This window comes from Lonchura striata, chromosome 35, assembly GCF_050655825.1.
Source record: "Lonchura striata isolate lonStrDom1 chromosome 35, ASM5065582v1, whole genome shotgun sequence".
NCBI lineage: Eukaryota > Metazoa > Chordata > Aves > Passeriformes > Estrildidae > Lonchura > Lonchura striata.
This window is the reverse complement of record NC_140737.1, coordinates 7833378-7843425: the sequence shown is the minus strand read 5'-3', so window position 1 is coordinate 7843425 and position 10048 is coordinate 7833378. Positions and strand designations below refer to the sequence as shown.

The following is a 10048-nucleotide window of genomic DNA, read 5'->3' as shown; positions in this document are numbered from 1 at the left end:
ACACATCCAGGTTTGCTCAGCACCAGAGACACGTTTCCCTTGCTTGTCCCCAGCTGTTAGCTCTGCCTCCAGCATTATGCTCTACCTGGGGACACTTTCTCAGTCGTGTCCCTCAGTGGGACCCATTAAAAGTCCAAGAAACTTCAATGTTTCCATCTCACTTTGAGTTTTGAGAAGTTTTTTGAGCACACTCTCTGGGACTGAGACTAATGAAAACAACAGCAGCCCCTGAGAGGGTCATTAAAATCCTTGTGCTGTGTCTGTGTTGCTGAACTGGGCCAGGCTCCTGGCACAGAGGGTGATCCTGGCAACCAAGCAGAGCTTCAAAAGCACATTTCTCTTGCTGAGCAGCTCTTCTGCCAGCCCAGCAGGGCTGGGGCACTGCCTGCAGCCAGCCCGGGCACAGCACAGAGGCACAGAGAGCTTCAATCAGTCAGGGCTGGGAAGGGGCTGAGAAGTGCCTGGGGCAGAATCACTGCCAGCCCTTGGCACAGGAACCTCTGGCTGCAGGACAATGCAGCTGCAGCTCCTGGAGTGATCTCCTAAAGCTGGAACATCCCAATGCCCACAGACCCTGTGAGTACAACTCTGAGTATTTCTGGGGCAGGGCAGGTGAAATGCTCATGGAGCTCTGACATGCTGAAGGGTTCTGATAAGTCATAGAATATTTCCAAGACAGCAATTTTGATAAAAAGGAGGAAATTTCCTTAAGACTTTTTATTAAGTTTCCTATTATTGGAGAGTAGCAGGGAAGGGGGATAAATATTAATGGTGGAATTTGAATTTTGACAAGTGCATGAGACATTAGAACTGTTATTTTAGTGATCTGTAGGTTCACAGGAGATCCCTAATGTGCTTTCAGCCACTCTGCACATGGACAGCACCAGCAGCACCTTTGCTGGAGCCATCAGGCTCAATCTGAGCTGTCCTTTCCCCAAGCTGCAAACAGAACCTGCCCCCAGCCTGTGCCCTGCAAACAGGCAGGGTTCTGTCAGGCCAAGGAGAGTGCACAGAGATTTGGGGTCTGGGAGTGCTGGCAGGGAGAGATCAGGCACAGGGAAACACCTGCAGGAGGAAAATCTCCAGGAAGCAGAGAGAAGATCAGGGAAGGATAGAAAACAAAACCCAGAAATGCTATGGCAGGGAGAGTTTAGAGATGTCCAGAGGATCCCCTCCAGTGCAGCCCCTCCCTCTGCACAAGCCCCCTCCCTCCTGTGCCCCAGCCAAGCCTCTGCCCTCAGGGCCGGGGCTCCAAGGCGTGCAGCCCCTCCTGTGCAGGCAGAGCTGCAGCAGAGCCGTGGGGCAGATCTGCAGCCCCGGGCCCAGTTCCCTCTGCAGAGCACAGGGCTGGGAGCAGCTGCCCGGCACTGGGGGCTCTGGCAGGGGCACAGCTGGCTCAGGGTGACACAGCTGTCCCCAGTGCCTGGCTCTGGGCAATGCTGGCAGTGCAGCCAGGGAAGGAGCTGCACCTCCCTTCATCCAGTGCCATCAGAGGGACACTTGAAAATCTCCCTGAGATTTCAGTCCAAGCTGGGAGCTTCAATCCAGGATGCAAACATGTCTTAGAGCATCTCTGAGTTATAAGATTGATGGGGAAAGGCAGAAGTGTTCTGAGACTGAAAATGCTTCTGGGTTGGTGAAATGAGCAATGTGAGTCCTTGACTACAAATGTGGAGCTGGGCTGTGGTGGATCCATCTGCTCTCAGATGTACCTGGGGGTTTTTTAGGGGAAATGTGGGAAGCTGATCATCCTAACCCAGAGAAAGGTTAAAGTCCAGAGAAATTCTAAAGAGGTCAGAATGACAGACTATCTCCCCTCACTTTCCTCTCATCACTTTGCCGCACAGAACTTATTCATTTCTCCCTGAGTGCAGCAGAAATGCTGAGGATTTCTGATTTCCAGGAACACCAGGACTGATATAAGGGTGTTTATGAAGAAAACCCCAGAACTGTAGAACACAAAATACTGTCTATGTGTGTTCCAGGGGAGGGGGTATGGGAAATGGCTTTGATTTTGGTTACAGGCATCTCCTTTATCTCTTCATTGTCCTTTCCCCATGAACAGGTGTCCATGTGCAGCCACAGCAAATGTCCAACAGCAGCTCCATCAGCCACTTCCTCCTGCTGGCACTGGCAGACACGCGGCAGCTGCAGCTCCTGCACTTCTGCCTCTTCCTGGGCATCTCCCTGGCTGCCCTCCTGGGCAACGGCCTCATCATCAGCGCCGTAGCCTGCGGCCACCACCTGCACACGCCCATGTTCTTCTTCCTGCTCAACCTGGCCCTCAGCGACCTGGGCTCCATCTGCACCACTGTCCCCAAAGCCATGCACAATTCCCTCTGGAACACCAGGAACATCTCCTACACAGGATGTGCTGCTCAGCTCTTTTTTTTTGTCTTTTTCATGTCTGCAGAGTTTTCTCTCCTGACCATCATGTGCTACGACCGCTATGTGTCCATCTGCAAACCCCTGCACTACGGGACCCTCCTGGGCAGCAGAGCTTGTGCCCACATGGCAGCAGCTGCCTGGGCCAGTGCCTTTCTCAATGCTCTCCTGCACACTGCCAATACATTTTCCCTGCCCCTGTGCCAGGGCAATGTCCTGGGCCAGTTCTTCTGTGAAATCCCACAGATCCTCAAGCTCTCCTGCTCCAAATCTCACATCAGGGAACTTGGGCTCATTGCTGTTAGTGCCTGTTTAGGACTTGGTTGTTTTGTGTTCATTGTTTTCTCCTATGTGCAGATCTTCAGGGCTGTGCTGAGAATCCCCTCTGAGCAGGGACGGCACAAAGCCTTTTCCACCTGCCTCCCTCATCTGGCCGTGGTCTCTCTCTTCCTCAGCACAACCATATTTGCTCATCTGAAGCCCCCCTCCCTCTCCTCCTCATCCCTGGACCTGTCAGTGTCAGTTCTGTACTCAGTGGTGCCTCCAGCCCTGAACCCCCTCATCTACAGCCTGAGGAACCAGGAGCTCAAGGCTGCAGTGTGGAAACTGATGACTGGATGCTTTCAGGAACATTAAACTCCAGGCAAAATTCTGAAAATATTTGTAATAAAAGTTGTCTTTAATATTTCTTTTTGGTTTCATTTTGCTGGTTCTTATTCTTTGTTTTACTTTTTTTTCATATTGTCCACAATAAATGAATTTTTCTGTGCCATTTCTCATTTTGTTTCTCTCCACGTTCCCTGTGGCCACAGACTGTGTCAATGAGGGACTGCACTCTCGGTGCCTTTAAAGGAACTAAAGGATGTCCCAGCAGAGTTTTCTGCAGAGAGGCCCTTTTGTTGCCTTCTCTGGAGCTGCAGCAGCAATGTCTGTGTGCAGAGCTGGGGCAGATCAGGGCTGGCACAGCAGCTGTGCCCAGCAGCAGCAGCACTTGGTGCTGCCAGTGCTGCTCCCGTGGCCCTGCCCCGCTGCCCTGGTGGCCCTGGTGTTGCTGCAGGGCCTGAGTGCTCTCGGGGCCGGGCACAGTCCTGGGGGTGGCAGTGCCGGGGCTGCAGCAGGGACAGGCCATGGGCACTGCTGGGGCAGCGCTGACGCCTCAGGCCAGGGCCTGGGGGCTCCAGGCTCCTTGCCCAGGCTCTCTCAAGAACACGGCCAGGCCAATGCTCAGCACAGAAAACCCCCGTGAGCAGCCCCAGGCTGGCCGTGGGCAGGCTGGGGGCAAACAGCACGGCTGGTGCTCTGCAAGGGCCCTGGGGGAGACGGGAAGGAGCAGCAGAGCAGGGGCTGATCCATCCCCAGTGCGCTGCACAGCCCAGGGCAGAGTCCCAGAGCGTCCTCATGGAGCTGCCAACAACATCCCCCCTCTGCAGCCCTGGCCTCTCCCCCAGCTCACAGAGGTGCCGCATCCTTGCAGGCACAGACATGGCAGCACTGGCTCAGCAGCCCCTGTTTGCATTGCACACAGCAGGTGGGAGCACCCCCATGCTGGTGCTGTGGGGACATGAACCTGAGGCAGCACAAATGCCATCAGCCCCTGGGGCCAGGAAGGGCTGGGGGATGACAGGGAAACCACTCAGCTTTGTCCTGGCCTCTGCAGTCAGCCAGAAATTTTGTTCCCATCAGCTGGGAGTTTCCTGTCCCACTGCAGATGCTGCTGCTCAGAGCCAGGGCTGCCTGGCAGCCACCCTCAAACTGCCCTGAGTATTTCCTTGGCTTCACTTTTGCTTTCTTTACTCTTCCTGATACAAATTTCTTCCTCTTGCCCAGCCCTGTTCCCTCCCCTGCAAACAGCCCATCCCTGTTTGCCCTTTCCTCTCTGGCCCAACTCCCCATTGCAGTTCCTGACTTGGCACCATGGGAATGTCCCTTGGGGAGCAGGATCATCCCACAAGTGCTGCAGGAATTGTCTGCAGGCTCCTGCAGTGCCTGGTGCTGCTCCCTTGCCAGAGGCACCCCAGGCCAGGGGGGCACATCTGGGCTGCTGTGTCTGGCTGTGGGGCTCCCTGTTCTGGGCAGTGAGGAGGAGCTGCAGAGGCTCTGCAGGACTGACAGGATGGGTTTTGGGGCTGTGAGGAGAAGCTGAGGGACCTGGGCTGCTGGAGCTTCTGAAGAGGAGGCCCAGGGCTCCTCCTGCAATTCTCCATGGGTGGTTTCAGTGAATGACAGAATCCGCAAGGTTGGAAAAGTCCTTGGAGAACATCAAGTTCAAGCTATGCCCTGACACCACTTTCTGTCCCCTGAGCTTCCTCTTCTCCAGGATCCACAACCCCAGCTCACTCATCTGTTTCTCACAGGACTTTCTCCCCAGAAACCTCCCCAGGCTTGTTGCCCTTCTCTGGACACACTCCAGCCCCTCCATGTCCTTCCTAAATTGGGGGCACAGAACTGGACACAGCACTCGAGGTGGTGCCCTACCAGTGCCCTGCACAGGGGAAGGATCACTGCCCTGCTCCTGCTGGCCACACCATTCCTGATCCAGGCCAGGAGCCATTGGCCTTCTTGGCCCCCTGGGCACTCTGCTGGCTCATGTCCAGCCTGCTGTCCATCAGTCCCTGCAGGTCCCTTTCTGCCTGGCTGCTGTCCAGCCCCTCTGTCCCCAGCCTGTAGCGCTGCAGGGGTTGTTGTGGCCCAAGTGCAGGACCCGGCACTTGGACTTGTTAAACCTCACCTTGTTGGATTTGGGCCCTGGATCCAGCCTGTCCAGGGCCATGTGCAGAGCCCTCCTACCCTCCAGCAAATCCACACTCCCAGACAACTTGGTGTCACCATGGTTCCTTGCAGCCCCAGAGTGTCCCAATGGTCTCCATGATTTCATGAGGCCTCCCAGTGTCACATTATCCCTTTTGTTGCATGGGACCCCTTGGTGTCACAAAGTCCCTTGGATCCTTGGGCCCTGCAGTGTCACAATGTCATTGTGGTCCCCAAGGCCCTGCAGTGTCAAAGGGGATCCTTGGTTCCATGAGGTCTGGCAGGGCAGCAATGCTCTCCTTACTTCCACAGTGTCACAATGGCCTCTTGGTCCCAAGGGTCACCACAGTGTCAAACATGTTTCCTTCATTCCGTGAGATCCTGAGGGACAGCTCAGGCCTTTTGGTTCCCTGGGGCCCTGTAGTGTCACAATGGCCCCATCATGACATGAGGTCCTGCTCTGTCACAAAGCTCTGCATGGTTCCACAAGGCCCTGCAGGGTCACAGTGGCCTCTTGGTTCCATGAGGCCTCAGAGTGCCACAGTGAATTCCTTGGTGCTGCAGTGTCACAATTGAGCCCTGGTGACACAAGATCCTGCAGTGTCACCAGGGACCCTTGGTTCCATGGGGCACCACAGTGTCACAATTGTTCCCTCAGTTCCCAGATTCCTTGCAATGGAGCAATGGCCCCTTGATTCCATTGTCCCCAGGCTCTCCCAAGGATCTCCTTGGTTCCACAGTGTCACAATGGACCCTTGGTTCCACAAGGCCCCACAGGGCCACAGTTTCCTTGGTGGTCCCACCAGGACCCAGACTGTCACAATGCACTCCTTGCTTCCATTCAGCCCCACAGTGTCACAGTGGCCCCGTGGCTCTGTGGTGCCATGTCACACACAGTGTCACCATGGTCCTCTCAGCGCCACGTGGCCCCGCAGTGTCACAGTGGCCCCTTGCTTCCCCAGGGCCCTGCAGTGTCACAATCATCAGAGAATCAACCAGGCTGGAAAAGATCTTGGAGAGCACCAAGTCCAACCTGGGACCCAACACCACCTTGTCACCTAGACCATGGCCCTGAGTGCCACATCCAGTCTTTCCTGAAACACTTCCAGGGACAGTGACTCACCCACCTCCCTGGGCAGCCCATTCCAAAGTCCAATCCCCCTTTGTGTGAAGAATATTTACTGATGTCCAGCCTAAACATCCCCTGGTACAGCTGAAGGCTGTGTCCTCTGACCTGTCACTGCTCCCTGGGAAAAGAGCCCGACCCGCACCTGGATGCACCCTCCTGTCAGGGAGTTGCAGAGAGTGATGAGGTCTCCCCTGAGCCTCCTCTTCTCCAGGATAAACAATCCCAACTCTCTCAGCCACTCCTCAAAGGATTTGTGCTCCAGATCCCTCCCCAGCCTTGTTGAACTTCTCTGGACACACTCCAGCCCTCCATTTCCTTCCTAAATCAGGTGCCCAAACTGGACACAGCACTAGAGGTGCTGCCCAACCAGTGCTGAGCACAGGGGAAGAATCACTGCCCTGCTCCTTCTGGCCACATCATTCCTGATCTATAGAAGTGCCAGGGGTTGGATGAGGGAAATGGTGATGAGGGAGTGGGGACAAAATATTGATTGTCAGCCATGAAAAGTCTTGATATTCGTATCAGTTCAGACTGCATTAGAAGGTGCTGGGGATCAAAATCAATTGGACATTGCTGATATCAATCTATAAAAGGAAAAGAAAACAGGACAAAACAGTCCTCTCTGCATTGTTTTCAATACAGTATATTCACTTTGAAGACACTTCCAAAATCTGCCTATATAACCACAGAAGAATTGAAAATATAAGATATTCCCAGCAGTTTTTCTTCATTGTGTGTTTTGAACAAATGGTTTTGAAATTTTTTTAGTGAATTCCTGAACTGAAGAGCTCAAGAAGGAAGAGGCCTCTGGAGTAGGAAAATTCATCATCAACCCCCAAGTGGCTGAGGATGCATCCCCATCAGAGCAGCAATGAGCAGAAATGGGCACAGCTCTGTGGCTGCCCCAGCTCTGGGATGGGCCCTGGGCCTGGAGCAGGAGCAGCTCTGGAGGGCCCCAGGGCCGGGGCTCTTGTGCTGGCCTGGGCAGATGGGATGGCAGGAGGGGCTGCAGAGCTCTCAGCACCTCAGGCAGAGGGGAGCAGGGCAGCCAGGGAGCTCCTTTGGCCTTGGCCAAGCCCCTTCCCCCATGGTGGGGCTGAGTCCTGGCTGAGTTGCAGCTGCTGCTGTGCCCTTGGCAGGGGCTGAGGCCGTGGGGCAGTGCCCAGAGCAGCCTGGGCTGAGCAGAGCTGTGGCGCCAGAGGCGGCTGGGCTGTGCTGGGGAGAGGCCCTTGGTGCTGCCCAGAGCTCAGGGCAGCTGGCAGAGCTGGCAGGGAGCTGGGCTGGGCTGGGAGAGCCTGGCACAGAAACCATCAGTGTCCATCTCAGCCTGGCTGAGCGGGCAGGGGCAGGACTCAGCCCAGGCCTTGTGGGGCAGGGCCAGCACCTGGGCAGGCATTGAAGACAGGCAAGAGCCCCAGAGAGGAGGCTGCTCTGTGCCCCTGGGGCACGGACAGAGCAGGGAGGGGCCCAGGACATTTGTCAGCGCCAGCCTCTGTCTGTGCCAGCCCTGGGCAGCCCTGGCTGCTGAGCCCAGCTCTGCCCTGGGCTGAGTTTGGCTGTGGCCCAGCTCCATCCTCCTGCGGGGCTCAGGGCCTGTTCCCGGCCATGGCCAGCCCTGGCCGCCTCTCTGCTGGCCCTGAGGCCGGCAGAGCCCGGGCAGGGCTGTCTGTGCAGCCCCACAGGTGCCACGGGCTCGGCAGGAGCTGGCAGAGGCTGCCCAGCAGGGAGGCCATGGGGCACAGAGCCCCAAGGCTGCCCAGGGCCCCACGGCACAGGGGCCGTTCCCAGCCGCAATGCTCCTGTCCTGGGCTGGGCTGCACAGGGGCTGTGGCACCATGGCTGGGCCAGCACAGGGCCACCGAGGGGCCACGCAGCCGCTGCCGGGGCTGGCAGCAAGGCCGGGCACAGACAAGGAATTGCTGAGCATGGCCTGCGCTGGCCAGGGCTGCCTGTGCCCAAGGCAGAGCTCAGCTGCCCTTGGGGGCTGCAGGAACACTCAGGAGCCCAAAGAGCCTCCATGGCTCTGCTGGAGACCAAGGCTGGAGCAGGGAAATGCAGGGCTGCTGCGCCATGGGGAGGGCATGGAATTCCAGCACACACCTCAGCTCTCTGATGGTCCCGGCACCGTGCTGGGCCCTGTTCCAGACTGGAGCAGAGCAGATGTTGATGGCACAGGAGCCCTGCGGGGCTGGCAGGGACCTGCAGCTTGCAAGGTGCTCTGCTCTCCCTCAGCTCCTCTCTGACAGATCCAATCCCAGCTCGGCACCTCAGGGCACAAGTGGCACTGCCTGTCCATGTGCACACAAATGATGTCTGCTTGGAAAGGGGCACAGCATAAAAAAAAAAAAAGCTGTTAGTCTCATACTATACAAGGACATTTTTATTGTCTGGGTCACTTCACTACTTTTAAGAAAGACCAAAGTTTTCCCACTATCAACGGAAATTTCCTGGAAGTGTACTGATGGGAAAAGAAGAAATACTGATCTTCTTGTCTACTTGAGTCACCAACATTCTGTTATAACATCTCCGTCTTCCTTCAGGTGTTTCCTGCTCTCCTGTTGAAATGGCCATGTCTTAGGGCCATCTCTTCACTAGAGCAGATGCATCTATGTCCTTCCTGCTGCTCCCATATTTCCTCCTCCAGATGCTTTCTGGTCATTCACATGCCTCTCAACTGACTGGTTTCATGGTTTGAGGTTCAGGGAGTTGCCCAATCTTTTTAATATTCAAATAAATATGAATTATATCTTATGTGTTTATATCTATTACATAATTGCCTTTTCTTATGTCTCTGTCTAAAACTGTTCATGTACAGAAATCCCTTGGGGATGGGGGACATGTCAGATGCTGCTGGGACATCACCGAGAGCTGAGGGAAGAGCTATGATGGTTATTAAACTGTTCAAATGTTCAACTTGCGTTTGTTGGCAAGAAACCTTTCTGTGCCTCTGAGTGTCACCATCCCTGAGCCCAAAGGAAACAAACCATATAAGTTGTGGTTCCCACTGCAGGTGCTGCACTTGGACCTTGGCTCTGCACAGGAGAGCTCTTCATCCACTTTCCCTCTTTTCCTCCCTCTGGGCATGGAGGGAGCTTCTGATTTCAACCTGTGACTCGTGTGTGCAAAGAGCAAATCTGGGCAGAATTGGGGCAGGGAGGGTTTGGGGGGACCTTGGGATCTGTGCTGGGCACAGAAGGTGTTTTCCATTGCTCTGATACTGCCTGCTGTGCACAGTGGATTTAATAGCCAGCAGAGGAATAACTTTTGCATTTGATGGAGTTGTGCCTTCCCTTGGCTTTGTTGCTGACCGTAAATGAACATCCCTCTGTGTCTGGGGCAGCTCCTTCTCCAAGGAAAGCAGGTGGGAGTTGGAGCCAAGGAGCTGAAACCTGCAGGTGCAGCCTGGGCTGGAGGGAGCTCAGATTTGCACAAGGCTGCTCTGAGTGCCAGGGCTTGGATGGGGGAAATGGTGGGGTGGGGGTAGGGACAGAGTCTGATGGATTGTCAGCCACAAAGGGTCTTGGTTTTCATATCTATTTCAACTGCATGGGGAGGTACTTGGATTCAATGTCAATTGGAGATTGCACATATCAATGTATTAACTAAAAAAATCAAAACTGGACCTAATAAATTGTTTCTCACTCCCTGTGTAAATAACATTCATTCATTTCAATTACAGTAATGGAATCCGCCTAACCAACCACAAAGGATTTGAAAGTTTAAATCAAATTATTCCCAGAGGCTTGGCTTGTTAAGGTGTTCTGAATGTTAATGAGCCCTGGGGCA

General features: G+C 54.8%; 1 protein-coding gene across 1 annotated transcript; it reads left to right on the top strand.

The window, feature by feature from the left end:
* Window positions 1–1417: 1417 nt before the first annotated feature.
* Window positions 1418–3339, top strand: LOC144248870 (olfactory receptor 14J1-like). Its single transcript, XM_077790848.2, has one exon. The coding sequence runs from the start codon at window positions 2089–2091 to the stop codon at window positions 3019–3021; it is 933 nt and encodes a 310-aa protein (XP_077646974.2). The 5' UTR covers window positions 1418–2088; the 3' UTR covers window positions 3022–3339.
* The last annotated feature ends 6709 nt before the right edge of the window (window positions 3340–10048 follow it).